Raw genomic sequence first — 17,788 nt, forward strand, 5'->3', positions numbered from 1 at the left:
ATCTATTAAAGAGACCCACAGCATCTGAGAACAGCTTTTTGGAGTTTTTTTTAAGCACAAAGTTATTACTTTTTCTTAGAAAACACTTCAAATTTGAAATGATTCCACAGCTACTTATGACTTTTCTCCAGTATTTCAAAGGATTAAGTGTTGTTCAACTAGGGAATGTAAAAACTGGCTACTGGCTCGCGAGCGCTCAATTCACGCTATTGTACAAAGTCAAAATGACCTCATTAAGTTTTCATCACCAACTGTTATTTTGAGTCATTTTGATCTAGGAAGGTAGAAAGTAAATGAGAAGAGAATATTTGAAAGAAACGCTAATAACTAATTTATAATAGTGGAGCTACATTGACAGAGATTTTAAAATTGGACAATGTATGTGCCATCAATATGATTTTTGTGTCTTTATTAATTTCTTTCCTGTTATCACTGTAATCTGAGGTGCCGTTTCTTTGTGAAGGGACTAGTCCAGAGGAGAACACCAGGTGCCATAATGGGGAACAGGTCCCTGGAGCTGGACAGGGAAAGCTGACTGCTGGGCAGACGCCGTGGACATTCCCCAAGAGGTCCGAGGAAGACTGGGCAGAGGGAAACCGAGCGTCAGACCAGCGGAATGTGAACAACAGCCAGACGTGGGCTGGTGAGCTTCTTTCAATCGTTTGGAAAACGAGACACTTCAGGGAAGTGGGACATTTACTTCCGTTTAACTTTGCTGATGACACTAAGCTAGGTGACGCAGTAAATAGTGTAGATGGGAACAGAAAGTTGCAAAGGGACATTGATAGATTAAGTGAGTGGGCCGATCGAGTTCAATATGGAAAAGTGCGAGCCAACCACTTTGAACAATAAAGATAAATCAGGGTATTTTCTAGGGTGCGAGGTTAGAAACTGTTGTCTAACAAAGAAATTTAGGAGTCCAAGTCCAAAAATTAGTCAAAGCTCGTGGACAGGTAAAAGTCAAGAGGGGCGGAATACAAATGGCTGCAAATTATGTTACAGCTGTACAGAAATCTGGTGAAACCCCCATCTAGACTACTGTATTCAGTTCTTGGCACCACATCTCAGGTAGGATATATTGGTCTTAGAGGGAATACAGTGTAGATTCACTGGAATGAGACAGGGCTAAAAGGGTTGAATCATGAGGACAGGGTGCATAGGCGAAGCTTGTATTCCATTGAGTATAGAAAATGAAGAGGTGATCTAATTGAGGTGTTTAAAATAATGAAAGGAGATGAAAGGGTAGATAGGGAGAAACCATTTCGCCTGGTTGGGGAGTTCAGAATGAGGGGCATAATGTTAAAATTAAAGCTAGCATGTTCAGGGGTAACAGGGGTGATGTCAGGAAGCACTTCTTCACACGGAGGATGGTGGAAATCTGGAACTCTTACACCATTCCCCCCACCCCCAAAAAAACATCTGTTGAGGCCTGGAGTCAATTGAAAATTTCGAAACTGCGATTAATAGATTTTTGTTCGGCAAGGAGCATTAGAGGTAATGGAACCAAGATGGGTATATTGAACTAACATACAGATCAGACAGGATCTAATTGAATGGCAGAACAGGCTCGAGGAGCTGAATGGCCTCCTCCTGTTCCATGTTCATACCTCAAGGGGAGGAGGAGGAGAATTTGATGATGAAATATGTTGGGGATTTTAAAACTTTGAGCATTATTTTTCATTTTAGCATGAAGCCTAAAGTTTCTCAGTGGCTAAGTGGGTATGTGCTGTAAATACAGACCATGCAGACCAAATCTATTCCAAACTCAACCCTCTGTCTCTCCTGAGTTATTAGAGTAGCAGGCTTCAGTGCCACTGGGTCAGGGAAGTGAACATCATCCACGGTTCCTGCATCTCATCACTGTGATGCATGTTGAAAAACGGGTTTAGGGAACTCCGAGTGAGGACAGGTGTGGGTTTGGTGGCGGTGCCTCCCACAGTCAAATAGCCAACGCGGACATGAGACATGGTTGACCAGAGGAATTCCCAGCAACTGTGAAACTTTCAAGAAAAGAGGGGAGAAAAAGCAAAGAACTGGAGAAAAAAATTTTTTTTTTCTATTTCCTGGAATTAGCAACAGTTAAGGCAGTGTTTCACGTTAAAGGAGTGTTGTCCTGGAATGAGGGATGTTTCAGGCAGGTTCATTCATCTAGACAGGAAAGGCATCATTTAACTTCTGGAGAAAGGATTTCACTGTCACAGATGTCATGTCTACTGCACTGTGAACTTATCTGACCAGTTTTGTTTAAGACATTCTGTATTCATTGTTTGCAGCACCCAAAATAATTGGCACAGCATACATCATCACATCACTGACATTGGCACTGCAGAGACAGAAGAGTAGAATTCACTTGTTGGCTTAATAAGCAAACAGACCACATGGTGTGCTACTGTGCCATATAGAGTCAGAACGTCAAAGATTTCATCCCCAGTCTGTGCTGGTTTAGCTGATCTCAGCCAATGCAGCAATTGCCTCAGTGCCTCTAGTTGTTGAAGGAAACATCAACCAGGGTTGTGACCTCTGATCACTATCTACTAACCCGCATTGAGGACTGGATTGGATTCGGCTAATATGCCACACAGAGCTGAATAGCCTTGTACTCACTGTTTTGTTTTGTATGTAAAAAATGAGCTCTCAGGTGAGGTATTGAAGTGTTACTGTTGTCCAAGGAACTGTTCCTCAGCAGGAGTCACTGCATGCAAGGAAGGAAGGGAGAACACTTGAAAATTACAGAAAAGACAGGGAAGTGTCTCGTAGCTGTGCTTATGTGTCTTGTATCTGTGCTAATGTGTCTTCCAAAACCACTTGAATGAGCAGGGCTTTTTTTCCCCCAGTTGAAGATACGGATTCCCACATCCACATCTGCCACAAAACCAAAGAGAGTCGGAGGGAGCTGTTGCAGAGCCCGGAGAGGGGGCAGCAGGCGGAGCTGGAATCTGCAGACTCTGAACTGGCGGGACTGACGGACCACAAGGCCCCAGGTCAGGAGACAGCTCCTTTGCCAAGTCCTCAGCCATCCTTGTCACAAACATCCATGAGCACTGTGCACACATCTCCCATCCCACCTCATTCCAAGTCTGAGCCTAGCCGTACGAGATCATTAGAGGAGCTCATAGCGGAGAACACGCCTGTCACATCATTGCACCAGCTGGAGGTAAGAATCTGTACACCAGATCCCATATGTCAGGGGAACAACCTGTTTGTTCATTGTAGATGGAGAGTATCCTTTGGGACTGTTTCTCATTCAGTGCTTTTTGGAGCTCAGTGATACAAGGAGAGTGATTCAGTTTGGCTGAGACGGTCGCACCTTGGGTTAGATGTTGACTTTGTGTGACAGTGTAAACTGGGTTATCATGAGTCAGCAACTCGTTTTGCAACTCTCTCTAGTTTTACTTCTTTTTGAAGTTAACACGAGTGATGTAAAGTGGGCGACGGACTCACAATCACCAAAACCAGATCTAACCCCTTGTGACAGTGTCAGGCATCAGCTTCTCGGCTTTGCCTGTTTACAATTACCGAGGCCAAATACTGTGGAAGCCAGCGTTTAAAAGGCAATTAGGTAAACACTGGGAGAAGAACAATATGAAAGTGAACGGGGAAAATGTTGAGAAATAGGAAGAGAGTAATTCGCACTGCTACACACTTTGTGATGGGAGAATGAGTCAAGCGGCTCAATTCTGTGCTGGAAATTTCTCTGAGCTACCCCTTAGTGGTTACAGTCTGTACATATTTGCCTGGTGTGTACCGTAAATGTTCAGTATGTGTTGATGAGACACAGTGAGCTCTCCAGTAGCCGATGGGAGTGTATAGGACCAGGACCAATTCAAGTAACTACTCTTCAAATGTGAGATTGGACAATGAGTGTCGATATTATTTGACCAGAGGGGTCAATGTGGCTGAGCCTGATCCTGATCTGACTCTCAGTTCCGAAGTGTATACCTTCCTGTAGAGGTTTCTGAATGGCCATTGGGAGTGAGATCCCTGGATGATAACCTTCCCCTCTCTAACCAGGGTCACTGGAGTCAGTTGTAGTGCCCACACGTCAGTGCCCCAGTTGCAATCAGCTGTCTTCAACACATGCCAGCAATTGAACCTGCAATCTTCTGGTCTGTAGGATTCCATACCATATCGTGTGGTGCATTGACCTGCTGAGCCATTTATTACCTTCAACCTCCTTTTAATAAATAAATTCTGAAGTACAAAATATGAAACCCAGCTATAAAACTTCCCCTGAGTGCATTGTGTTAACTGGTGCCTTCAGACATGTCTTTACAGTGTGCAATGAGCCTTCATTACACATTGATCATTATTATCTATTGGTAAAACAGGACAAATCTAACTGGTCAATACTGTCCCATCAGCCTACACCCAATCATCAACAGTGTGATGGATGGTGTTGTTGACAATACGATCAAGCGACACTTACTCACCAATAACCTGCTCATCGATGCGACGTTTGGGTTCTGCCAGGGCCACTTGGCTGCAACCTCATTACAGCCTTGGTCCAAAAATGGACACGAGCTGAATTCGATAGATGAGACATTAAGGCAGCATTTGACCAAATCTGGTACCAAGGAGGGGAAAAATGTCCAGTGGCTGGAGTCAAACCCGATACAAAGGAAGGTGGCTGCAGTTGTTGGAGGCTAATTATCTCAGCCACAGGACATTGCTGCAGGAGTTCCTCAGGACAGTCATCTTTGGCTGTTTCATCAATGACCTTCCCTTCATCATAAGGTCAGTAGTGGGAATGTTCACTGATGTTTGCACAGTGTTCCATTCCATATGAAATTCCTGAGATAATGCAAAAACACCTGGTCAACGTCCAGGCTTGGACTGACAAGTGACAAGTAACATGCCACACAAATGCCCAACAATGATATTCTCCCAACAAGAGAGAGCCTAACTGCCTCCACTTGACATTCAATGGCATTTCCATTATCAAGACTCCTACCAACGTCATCCTGGGGGTCACCGTTGACCAGAGCTCAACTGGTCCATCCACAAAAATACAATGGCTAGCAAAGCTGGTCAGAGTGGCTCATCTCTTAACACCCCAAAGCACCTCCTACAATACACAAGTCAGGAATGTGATGGAATACTCTCCGCTTGCCTGGATGAGTGCAGCTCCAACAACACTCAAAAAGCTCAACACCATCCAGGACAAAGCAGCCTACTTGATCAGTACCCCATCCACCATCTTGAATATTCACTCTCTCCACCACCAGTGCACAGGAGCAGCAGTGTGTACCATCTACAAGATGCACTGCAACAATGCCTCCTTTGACAGCATCTTCCAAACTCATGACCTCCACCATCTAGAGGGACAGGGTAGGAGGTTTAAGGGAACATCACCCCCTCCAAGTCACAGAGTATACAACTTAGACATATATTGCCATTCCTAAATTGTCTTCTGGTCAAAATTCCGGAAGTTCCAGCATTGTGGGAGCCACATGGATGCAGGAGTTCATGAAGTAATCCCACCACCACCTTCTTGAGGGTAATTTAGTTTGGGCAATAAATTCCAGCCTTGTGAGTGATGTCTACATTCCAGGGAATTAAAAATATTAGGACACCTATTAAAAGTCAAACAGGTGAATCCCATTATAGCATGGTACATTGGTGCCATGAAGTAATGGGATATTGCCTGTGGGTTTCTACACAGCTGAAGATCCCAGCCACTGCTCTTTGAAGTGATGCTGAATGGAGACCAGGCTCCTTACCATATCAATGGAGGAGCAATCAGGGTGAGAGTCAGATACTATGCAGCATTGGCAAAGGTCTGGGAGCAGGTTGCCCACATGCCCAAAGATAGTAAATGGCATAGAGTTATACAAAAAATGGAAGAGGAACAAATACATTAAGACGGAGTCTTACCACAGAAAACATTTTATAAAGGGTGTGAGCAAGGTGAAAAGTGCTACAGGCAATAACTAGAGCCCATCTGATTCAACCTCGAAAAAAATCTCATTCCACCTTTATCCCAATTTTCTTACCAAGCCAGTCAGTGTTAGTGGGATATTCAACTATTGGGGCATCACAGCTGATCCCAACCCTGTCTTAACCTGAAGTACGCGTGCATGTTTCCAGCAGGAGCCACCTGATAGTAACTGGCTGTAGCAACACAGAAATATTTTGTTTTTGCCTTGAGCCCGGGATATTTAATTCTGTGATAGTGTCCTAGCAAGGATTCCTGCTCCTGATTGTTGTCCAGTGGTTCCTTTTGGATATGTGCATGTGGACAACAGACCAGGAAGAATCAGGCTCAGCTACGGTGCCCTGACTTAATTCAGAGCTGGACCTGGAACCTCCTGGCTTGCAGTACCGCAACATTTACTCACTGAACCTGTGGGGTCTGGACGGGTTAAGATGCTTCTTTATTTCAAATCCACAGTTAAAAAAAAAAATCCATGCCTTATACATAATTCCCGAATCTCCTGTTTACATTTTGGCAAGCTAGTGCGAAGTGAGAAACAATTCCTCATGCTTTATGGACACCCCAATAAGGTCCTGGTGAAGTAAGAAGAGGTGTTGTTTATGTTAACAAAATATCATAAGGTGTGCATGTTATATTCCAGGTTGTGTTGTGTTAATGGGGGCCTCCTAAGTTGCTGCTTGAAACGTTTAAGATTCATTAGGGTTGATAGAGAGAAATGATTCCATCTAGTGGGGAATCCAAGAACAAGGGAGCACAATCTCAAAATTAGAGCTAGGCTGTTCAGGAGTGAAATTGGGAAGCACTTTTTCATACTAAGCAGAGTGGAAATCTGGAATTCTGTCCCCCTGACTGTGGGCGCTGAGGGTTAATTGATATCTTCAAGACTGAGATTATAAAATTTCTGTTAGATAAGAGCATTTTTCTTTATATTCATTCATGGGATGTGAGTATCCCTGGCAAGGCGAGCATATATTGCCCATCCCTAACTGGCCTTGAGCAGCTGGTGGTGAGTCGCCTTCTTGAACCACTGCAGTCCATGTGGTGTAGTACACCCACAGTGCTGTTAGGAAGGGAGTTGCAGGACTTTAACCCAGTTACGGTGATGGAACAGCGATATAGTTCCGAGTCAGCGATGCTGTGTGATTCATTAAGGGATGTGGATCTACACCACACAAATTGAGCGATTCAAGAACTTGGCTCATCACCACCTTCTCAAGGGCAATTAGAGATGCTAGAAGGAGTTGCGGTACAGATCAGCCATGCCTGAATTAAATGTTGGAACAGCTTAAGGGACCGAATGCCCTATTTATGTATCTATGTTCATGAAAAAAAAATTATTTTCTTAGATCGGAAAAAAGTGACCTGAACATCAGGCTAATGTAGTTTGCTCTCCCTTGATATTTACAGTCTGAAGAGCCTTTCTTTCCCTCTTCCTCTCAGGTGAAGCTGCTGAGACTTTCTCCACCCAGCCCTGAGCTACAGGCTACCTTTGGTGAATCATACAAGGTCTACAGGCGCTACCAGATGCACGTGCACAAAGACACTGAGGTGATGGCCTCAGAGGCGGAGGTACCACCTGTAACAATATGTTAAAGCTGTATAGAGACACTTGATGGTTTGAGATGGATTGATATTGGATATACTGTTACAACCTTAGTAGAGACTGTTTACTTAAAAACAAGAGATAGGAACTCCTCAGACCAATTAAAGAATTGCACGACAAGATTTCATGTTTTAAGACTTTATAGCAACTAAACAAAAAATCAACATTAACTAAACAGTACTTAGTAGGTAGCTAATACGCTAAATTACAGAGAAAGGTATTTCCCATTAACTTATTAACACACTCAAAATCTCCACACCTCATTTATACATTACATGGTGTTCTCATCGAAAAGGTATCCTTGCAGTTAAAAGTCCCAAACTCTTTCCAGTTGCTATGGGTTGAATTTCCCAATGTCCTTCTCAAAGCCAATGTCCTCTTTGCTCACTTCTTCCAAGCACATTCGACCTGGACTTCCGTTAATAAGGCAATCTTTAGAGACCCCGTTGGTCTTTACTGCTCTGCAAACCTCAACTTTTGAATCGGGTTCAAGTCTTAGGAGCCTTTGCTCTATCGGTGACGTGAGAGCAACTGTTTCTCTCTCTCTCTCTCTCTCTCTCTTTCATTTGTTTGCAGAGCTCTGCTCGTCGGTCTTCCTTTCTTCCTTTCAGCCTGCCTCCAGACCTTGGATAACCTGTTGAATTTATCCAGATCAAAAAGTCAATACTCGTTTGCTTTTTACAATTCTGAAAGACCATAAACCTAACCATAGAAAAAACACCTGGGCCTTCCTTTGTTTCTAGGTATTAACAATTGCAACTCGAATTTGCATTCTAGAGCTCCTGGCTGCCTGTTTACAATCGTTAAGTTTGGGAGAGTGAAACCTATTGTCCTTTAGGTGTTACAACCTTGCACCCTGTTTTCAAAAGGGTCTTTGATCTGGGTTCCTTGTTTCCACGGTAACTAAGACCCCAGCTTGTCTCTAGGCAGAATTGGTGTGAGATCACATGTCCCCTCTGAATCCATTTTACACCGCTTTAAGGATCACAGATTTTAAAACATAACTCTACTACAAAGTCCAGCGTTCATAACAATATTCAGGGCCTGGGTATGCGCTGGCAGTGGGGGAGCCTCTGCTGCAGATAGCAGAAAGTCACAGGCAGCTCTGTGAACAGGCAAGGTTCTCTGCCATCAGCATGCACACAGAAAATCACCCCCAATTGCTCAGAGAAGGATGCAGAAACATGTTGCAGATAATCACCCAAGAGTTACCATTCACCTAGACTACAAATGTTTATATGGTGTTTGTATGTGAGATGAAATTTAAGTGTAAAGTGCTTTACTTAAGGTGGAAGACAGGGCAACGAATGCACTACATGAATGTTGTTGAAATAGCTGAGGATGAAGTTGAGAGAGATCCCAGAGTTCAACTAGACTCGATGCTCTGCATGTCGAACCACTGCAGAGCAGCAGTGAACAATGACAATAGATTGTAAGTCAGAGGAGGTCATTCTCAATAATAAAAGGAAAATACTGCGGATGCTGGAAATCTGACATAAAAACAAGAAATGCTGGAACCACTCAGCAGGTCTGGCAGCATCCGTGGAAAGAGAAGCAGAGTTAACGTTTAGGGTCAGTGACCCTTCATCGGAACTTCGGAGTTCGGAGTGACCCGAAATGTTAACTCTGCTTCTGAGGTCATTCTCAAACTGTACAGTCCTCCAGCTCGACTATAGATTGAGAACTGTGCCCAGTTCTAGCAACCGAGGCTCGAGCATGCCATTCAAGCAGTTCGGAGGAAAGCCACATGGCTAATGCCTGGCATTGGAGGTTTGAGGATAGACTGCAGGGATTTGGACTTCTCAGTGAAATGATTATGTAAGATTGTAAAGGATAGGGAAGAGACAGGTTTGGAAGATGTCTGCAAACTTAATTGTGAGGACAGGTGGACACTGATTCAAACTATTAAAGGCAAATATAGTTCTTCAGATGAAAAGTGATCAACACTTAGATCGACCTTCCAGGTAGAGTAGCTAAAACTCTGGCGTAGTTTAACAATTGAATGAGGGCAGCATGGAGGGGGAATCTTTTAGTTTAGTTTTAGAGATACAGCACTGAAACAGGCCCTTTGGCCCACCGAGTCTGTGCTGACCATCAACCACCCATTTATACTAATCCTACACTAATTCCATATTCCTACCACATCCCCACCTGTCCCTATATTTCCCTACCACCTACCTGTACTAGGGGCAATTGCTAATGACCAATTTACCTATCAACCTGCAAATCTTTGGCATGTGGGAGGAAACCAGAGCACCCGGAGGAAACCCACACAGCCAACTTGCAAACTCCACACAGGCAGTACCCAGAATTGAACCCGGGTCGCTGGAGCTGTGAGGCTGCGGTGCTAACCACTGCGCTACTGTGCCGCCCTAATCTAGAGTCTTTCTTTCAAAAGTCACAAGGTTATTGTTCCTGTCAATCTGATTCAACTGATATTGGTAAAAATACATCAAGCCACCCAGGAATTGAAAAATCCAAAAGGTTAGCATGGGAAGTCTTACTCAGGCCTGCATGGTGACATGGTCAACTGATGTCCAGTGTGGAATACAAATGGAGAAAAAGTGTGCAAAGAGCAGATCATGGCAGAAAGTTGGGACTGATAGTTTGAATTTCATTCAGATCCTTATTTAATCACTGTCGACCACTTCGTAAATTCTTCTGAACTCAGTAAATTATCCAGCACCAAGCGTTCAATTGTGGTTTACACATTGCCAGAAGCAGTTTACTAGATATTGCACATAAAAGCACTTTCAGATAATGAAAATTAGTTTTAGAGATGAGACTATAAATGTAGGATAATTAGATAATAATCCCTTCTACAGGTAAGAGTTTATTTAAATTTTGAGTTTAGTTTAAAAAGTAATTCCTGGAAGAAATGATGTGATAATACGTTAAAGCCGCATAGAAGCATCCAGTCCTCCAAGATGAGATCGACTGACCAGCATCAACAATTGTTAAGCTTCCTGTTAATGGAGCAATAAATTCAATAGTTGTTCCACAAAATTTAAGACCTAGGTTTGTTGGCATAATTCCACTAATTTTGTTATCAGTATTTTATTTGGGTTGTTATTGGCTGTACTGTTTATTTACAGTGAAAGAAAGACATGTCTTTCACAACCTCAGGACAGAAGCTCTGCACATAACCTCTGCCAACCCTGACCTGGAAGTATTTGATGTTCACATTGGATGCCCAAATTAGAAACCACTCCATCTCCCCCAACACTGACATCTCTCACTTTGCTGAGCAGAAAACTCACAAAAACAAGACCTAGCGCTTCTTGGCATATGAAGGAAACTTTTGCGAGAAATGGATCCCAAGGGGAGCCTTGCTTGATAGGAGTGTGAAATTCAGAATCCAGTGCAAAGGTGCACTGACTTCCAAGCCTGATTCGCTGGTTAAAGCCCCTGATTTGGAAAAGTCTGCGAAGGGGCCATGAGTTAATAGGTGTACACGGTAGTGTAGAAGCAGTACAGGATGATGCAGAACTCCTAGCTGTGTACGGCTTTGTCTGACTGACTGTGTTATGTTGTGTCTTGCAGTACAGACGGTTTTTCTGCAGTACTCCTCTCGTGGTAAGTAGATTACAACATCTGTGCATTACACGGGTGCTTTCTCCTTTATTTGATAGCTATTTGATAGAACCCTCAGCAAGCCTGGTGTTAGTTAGCTGCATGTCAACAGTTTCATATTAGCTCTGTCATGCATAAGAACAGACCAATCACAAGTTGTAGGAAGAAGTGGAAGACCTCAGTGCTTCATTATTGACCAGTCAGAAGCTAATAAAACAAAAAGAAAGACTTTGCATAGCACACTTCATAACCTCAGGACTTGCCAAAGGGTTCCACAGACACTGAAATACTTTCGAAGCCTTGTCATTGTTGTAATGTAGAAATAGTGGCAGCCGATTCCCCACAAACAGCAATTACAAAATTATGTTTTCTTTAAATGATGTTGGTTGAGGGATAGATATTGTCCAGGACACTGGGGAAGAACTCCTCTGCTTTTCTTCAAATAGTGCCTTGGGATTTTCAAAACCTTCCTGAGAGGCAAACAGAACCACCTCAGTTTAACCTCCCATCTGCAAGGTGATAAATTCAACAGTGCAGCACTTCCTCAGCACTGCACTGGAGAGTCAGCCTGGATTATGTACTCAAGTCTCTGGAGTGAGTCTTGAACCCACACATATCAAAAACATATATCGGGGAAATTGCATGCAAGTCTCCCCAAATCAACAAAATTAATGAAGAAAACTATGTACTAGATAGAGAATGTGATTTCCTGGTATGCAATCCCAATGGGTGAATCTCCATGCAGCAGCACATAATCAGAAAACTAATTTATTAATCTAACCCATTCAGTAGCTGATTTGGGAGGGCTTAATGGATATAGTTTAGAAGGATCCTTGCTCCTCATTCAACCTTGGCTGCAGAGTAGAAAAGGTGCAAAAAAACCTTTCCCTCCAGCACCAATGTCCTCCAACTTGAAGAGCAAAATACATCAATTTTTAGAAAAAGAATACAGCCTACAGGACCTGTGAGTTTAAAGGAAAAATGTTCTCATGAAATTAGTAGTTTATCTTTCACAATTAGTGCTGCAGACAGATAAGGGGTTAACTGTTTAACAGTGTACAAAAGGGTAAGGGGTCAATATTAAACATAGAATTACATAGAATTTAAATACTAAAATACTAAGTATCATCACCTCATTCCATGACAATATGAAAGGCACAATTCAACATGGTGGCTCCTCATCAGAGCCCTTTCCTATCCTGAGTGGCGTGAAACAGGGCTGTGTTCTCGCACCCACACTTTTTGGGATTTTCTTCTCCCTGCTGCTTTCACATGCGTTCAAGTCCTCTGAAGAAGGAATTTTCCTCCACACAAGATCAGGGGGCAGGTTGTTCAACCTTGCCCGTCTAAGAGCGAAGTCCAAAGTACGGAAAGTCCTCATCAGGGAACTCCTCTTTGCTGACGATGCTGCTTTAACATCTCACACTGAAGAGTGCCTGCAGAGTCTCATCGACAGGTTTGCGGCTGCCTGCAATGAATTTGGCCTAACCATCAGCCTCAAGAAAACGAACATCATGGGGCAGGACGTCAGAAATGCTCCATCCATCAATATTGGCGACCACGCTCTGGAAGTGGTTCAGGAGTTTACCTACCTAGACTCAACTATCACCAGTAACCTGTCTCTGGATGCAGAAATCAACAAGCGCATGGGAAAGGCTTCCACTGCTATGTCCAGACTGGCCAAGAGAGTGTGGGAAAATGGCGCACTGACACAGAACACAAAAGTCCGAGTGTATCAGGCCTGTGTCCTCAGTACCTTGCTCTATGGCAGCGAGGCCTGGACAACGTATGTCAGCCAAGAGCGACGTCTCAATTCATTCCATCTTCGCTGCCTCCGGAGAATACTTGGCATCAGGTGGCAGGACCGTATCTCCAACACAGAAGTCCTCGAGGCGGCAAACATCCCCAGCTTATACACACTACTGAGTCAGCGGCGCTTGAGATGGCTTGGCCATGTGAGCCGCATGGAAGATGGCAGGATCCCCAAAGACACATTGTACAGCGAGCTCGCCACTGGTATCAGACCCACCGGCCGTCCATGTCTCCGCTTTAAAGATGTCTGCAAACGTGACATGAAATCCTGTGACATTGATCACAAGTCGTGGGAGTCAGTTGCCAGCGTTCGCCAGAGCTGGCGGGCAGCCATAAAGACGGGGCTAAAGTGTGGCGAGTCGAAGAGACTTAGTAGTTGGCAGGAAAAAAGACAGAGGTGCAAGGGGAGAGCCAACTGTGTAACAGCCCCGACAAACAAATTTCTCTGCAGCACCTGTGGACGAGCCTGTCACTCTAGAATTGGCCTTTATAGCCACTCCAGGTGCTGCTTCACAAACCACTGACCACCTCCAGGCGCTTATCCATTGTCTCTCGAGACAAGGAGGCCAAAGAAGAAGACATAGAATTTTACAGCACAGAAACAGGCCGTTTAGCCCAACAGGTCAATACCGTGATTATGCTCCACACAAATCTCCCCCTAAAAGTGTACAGACAGGAAAAGCTTCCTTATTTTACCAATTATTTTGATAGTACAACAGCAGTGAAATGTCTAGGCTTATTTTTTAATCATTTTTAACCACTTTATTCCCCAATTTCTAATGATCCTGTAATTGGCCGTGCATAGCCTGTTCTCAATGTCTGTCTTGAACCAGTAGGTGTTAGAGTTTGTAGTGATGCAGAAGACTGAAGTTCGGGAACGATTTGGTTATGTCCTGTTGCTGTAACCCCCCCTGCCACTGCTTTAATTTGTTTCCTTTATCTCACTGACAGGGGGAGGACCCAGCAGACGGCCCAGACACTGGCTATGGCTCCTTCATTGAACAGTTCCTGCTGGACGGGAAGATTATAGCTCTTGGCCTGTTGGATATACTACCTGAAGGAATTAACTCCCAGTACCTGTGCTATGATCCAGATTACTCCTCCCTCTCATTGGGAGTCTACTCTGCACTCAGGTACTATCCGAAGGAAATTAATTTACAGGGGAGACGACTACACTTGTACAAGAGTAAATCTTACAAGTTAGCATTTCCCAATACAGAGCTTTGCACAGTGGGTGCTGCTATAGGAAATTTGGAGGTTTGTGACCCCAATTCACAGCCATTCATTTTACTGAACAGTAGCTCATACAAGCTGATAACCAATTATGCTGGTCTCCATACATATATTCCTGATCTGCACTCGGTTCTGTCAAGTTCCATGCTAATTGAGCTAGCCTGTTTTTTCTCTGGACTTTGCAAATCCAACATACTTTCCCTTGTTAACTGTTGCTCTTTTGCCTCTGAGTTAGAAGGGTGTTGGGTTCAAATCCCACTCTTAAAGGCTTGACCACAAAATCCAGTACAGTATTGAAGGAGTGCTGCACTGTTGGTGGTGCTGTCTTTTGGGTGAGATACTAAACTGAGGCCTTGTCTGCCCTCTCAAGTGGATGTAGAAAATCATTTGGAAGAAGTTCTCCTAGTGTCTTGGCCAATACTTATGCTCAACGAATATCATTAAAAAAAATGAACTCGTCATTATCTCATTGCAGTTTCTGGGAGCTTGCTGTGCTTTTGACAGCAGTTACTACATTTCAAAAGTACTTAATTGGCTGTAAAGCACTTTGAAAAGTGCTAAATAAATGCAAGTTCTTTTTTGCACTGGGGCTGCCACTGGCTGCAAGAGACCCAGGAATCTAGTAGAACTGTCACCCCACGAAGCTCAGTATATAAGCGTCGTGGCAATCTAACCAAAAATGGACCTTATGCTCATGGAATGAAAGGTCGAACACTCCAACAGAACACAGACCTTCAGACATGCCAAGCTACTATTCTCCATGGACTGTCCTGGGTGGTTTTTCTGTTTTTGGAACAGCTGTAATGTCACTTTCCGAATCTGCAGCAAGCATACAACAAACTATGCACAGTATTGAAAATACAAGATAGTAGGCAACCTTGCAAAAGAACATTTCTGAGCAGGATGCACGTTACAGACACCAACGTTTCATGTTGTTTCAGAGGTCTTGATATATACAGCAATGAGATTGTGTACTTCATGTACGTTAACATCTAATGCTCTGTCAGGCAATCAGAGATTGAGTGGCAATGGGCTACAACAGCAACAATAACTTGCATTTATATAGCGCCTTTAATGCATTAAAAACATCCAAAGGTGGTTCCCTGGAACATTAGCAGACAAAATTTGATACTGAGCTGCATAAAGAGATATTAGGATAAGTGACCAGAAACTTGGTCAAAGAGGTAGGTTTTAAGGAGAGACTTAAAGGAGGAAAGAGAAGTAGTGATGCGGAGAAGTTTAGGAGGGGATTCCAGAGGTTAGGGCCTAGGTAACTGAAGGCACGTCTGCCAGTGGCAGAGTGATATAAATCATGGATATACAAGAGGTCAGAATTAGAGGAGTGCAGAGATCTCAGAGGACTGTAGAGTTGCAGCAGGTTATAGAGATGGGGAGCAGCAGAGGCAAGGCTATGAAGTGATTGGAACAGAGACATAAATTTCAAAACTAAAACCTCATTTATGTAGGTCAGCGAATACGGGGCTGATGGAAGAGCGGAAGTTACTGTGTTTTTTTTTCCAAAAATATACTTTATTTCATAAAATTTGTAAAACTGCATGACATAACAGTTCAAATTTGAGATTACATAAAGTGCAGCACAGTTCAATTCCTTTCAATACAGTATGTGGCACTCACCATTATACTTACCATTACAGGTTAAATTTACAATATACATTACATTGTCAATCATACAGCCCAAGGAGTTTTTCATAGACTCCAGCCCACTGGTGTACTATGGCAGGACGTTCTTGCTGTCTTTTTGGCTACTCACTGTTGGGCAGTGACAGACTCAATTGGGGGAGGGGAAGAGAAGTCCAGAGGGATTACAGACCCCTCCCCCACAAATCATTTTGAAATCCATTGCAATTTTGGAGGACCGCCTCCAGTTTATCTCCAAAGATGCCCATCACCCGTATCCAGCCTCCAAGTAGAGCCTGGAACTCTGTGGGGTTCCTGGGTTTGCCCTCGGACTAGTTAAGTCAGCATTTCCCTGTTCCGAGCTTGGTGTCCTTTCCAACTCGGCAAGTCTTGAGATCGATCCCCTTCACCTCCACACCCTACCTCTACAGCCAAATTTGACAAAACTAGCTCCCTGCTTCTGCCTTAGGGGTACGGTCACTGCCGCATGTCAGGATTCTAAGTAAAAGACGTTTCATCTGGTCTCAGCTGAGCTTCTAGTGTGGTCAGCAGGACAGAGCAGAATGGCTCATAGTTCAGCACCAGCCATTGTCATCCAAAGAAGCCAGAGGAAATGGAGAATTCCATCAGGGTGAAGGCAAATGTGTGGGGATACTTCTCCCCACTTGTTAAAATTGGTGGAAAAACAGGTCTGAATATAAAACGAGGAAATCCATTTGCACTGACGCCAACTATTTTTTTTTTATTATTAGCAATTGGACAAAAATATACCCCATAAAGGGAAGATTTCCTGCTTAATTGTAATTAAGTTTTAAACTTTTCTTTGAATTGCAGTTTACAATTTCCCACAGAAGAAATCATCGCCCATAAGTGGGCCTCAGTAAACAGCTCTGCCCTGCACCTCATCTGTGTGTGCCTGAGGAGGGAGTGCTAAAGAGGCAGAGGAAGGGGAGCGTTATTCTGTAGTTGACCAATGCTATATCTGCTCGGTGGGTAGGTGGGGGGCTGGTTCCTGAAGCATGCTACATGTGACACGACTCCTACTATCTTTTAGGGAAATAGCACTAACCCAAAGGCTGAATGAGAAGGTTCCAAGAATGAAGTATTATTACCTGGGCCCTTACGTGCACTCCTGCATTAAAGTAAAATATAAGGTAAGCACGGACAGATTCAGGAAACCTTGTGTAAGTTTTATTCTGGGACTGCATAATTCAGGTGAGGGATTCATTGTAAGTTAAGAAATAATCCTTTCAGTCTCGTATACATACAAACAATGATGGAAAGGAAAAGACCTGTGGACCAACCAGCCTGCTCCACACAATTGTGATACCTTGTGTATTACAATACACACACTCATCAACCCATCCAGAATGCATGTGATCTCCTGAGAGAGACGGAAAAACCCAATAAAACTTTAGGCCAATGCAGGGGGTGGGGGAAATTGTGGGAAGTTCCTCTCTAACCCCACCACCACCTAACCCTGGCGATCAAAACTAGTCCAGAAGATTACCCTGGCCCTCATAATTCCACGCAGTAGCTACCTCTTGTACAAGGTGATCTCCGTCTCAGCCAGAAACAGGTCCAGCTCTCACTTGAAGGAATTCAAAGATTCGGCATCCCACAGCACGAGCTGGCAGCCTGTTCCAGTGCTTTGGAAAAGAACCACCTTTTGATAGAGTCTAACAAACTTGATTGAATTTTTTGAGGAGGTGACTAGATGTGTAGATGAGGGTAAAGCAGTTGATGTAGTCTACATGGACTTCAGTAAGGCTTTTGACAAGGTCCCGCATGGGAGCTTGGTTAAGAAGGTAAGAGCCCATGGGATCCAGGGCAATTTGGCAAATTGGATCCAAAATTGGCTTATGGCTTGAGGCAGAGGGTGATGGTCGAGGGTTGTTTTTGCGATTGGAAGCCTGTGACCAGTGGTGTACTGCAGGGATTGGTGCTGGGACCTGTGCTGTTTGTAGTGTACATTAATGATTTAGACGAGAATA

At 43.7% G+C, this 17,788-nt stretch overlaps 1 protein-coding gene across 2 annotated transcripts in view; it reads left to right on the top strand.

Moving 5' to 3' along the window:
• Positions 1–17,788, top strand: part of LOC137381363 (arginyl-tRNA--protein transferase 1-like) — a 62,953-nt gene that overhangs the window by 36,065 nt on the left and 9,100 nt on the right. The window contains exons 5-10 of one of the 2 annotated variants that reach the window (XM_068053828.1): positions 464–643; positions 2,835–3,154; positions 7,376–7,483; positions 11,082–11,114; positions 13,875–14,056; positions 16,849–16,948. In XM_068053828.1, the coding sequence (XP_067909929.1) occupies positions 464–643; positions 2,835–3,154; positions 7,376–7,483; positions 11,082–11,114; positions 13,875–14,056; positions 16,849–16,948 (923 nt within the window). Of the gene's footprint in view, positions 1–463; positions 644–2,834; positions 3,155–7,375; positions 7,505–11,081; positions 11,115–13,874; positions 14,057–16,848; positions 16,949–17,788 lie in introns of both variants that reach the window. The other variant, XM_068053827.1, reaches the window with a different exon arrangement.

This window comes from Heterodontus francisci, chromosome 22 (genome assembly GCF_036365525.1).
Source record: "Heterodontus francisci isolate sHetFra1 chromosome 22, sHetFra1.hap1, whole genome shotgun sequence".
Lineage (NCBI taxonomy): Eukaryota > Metazoa > Chordata > Chondrichthyes > Heterodontiformes > Heterodontidae > Heterodontus > Heterodontus francisci.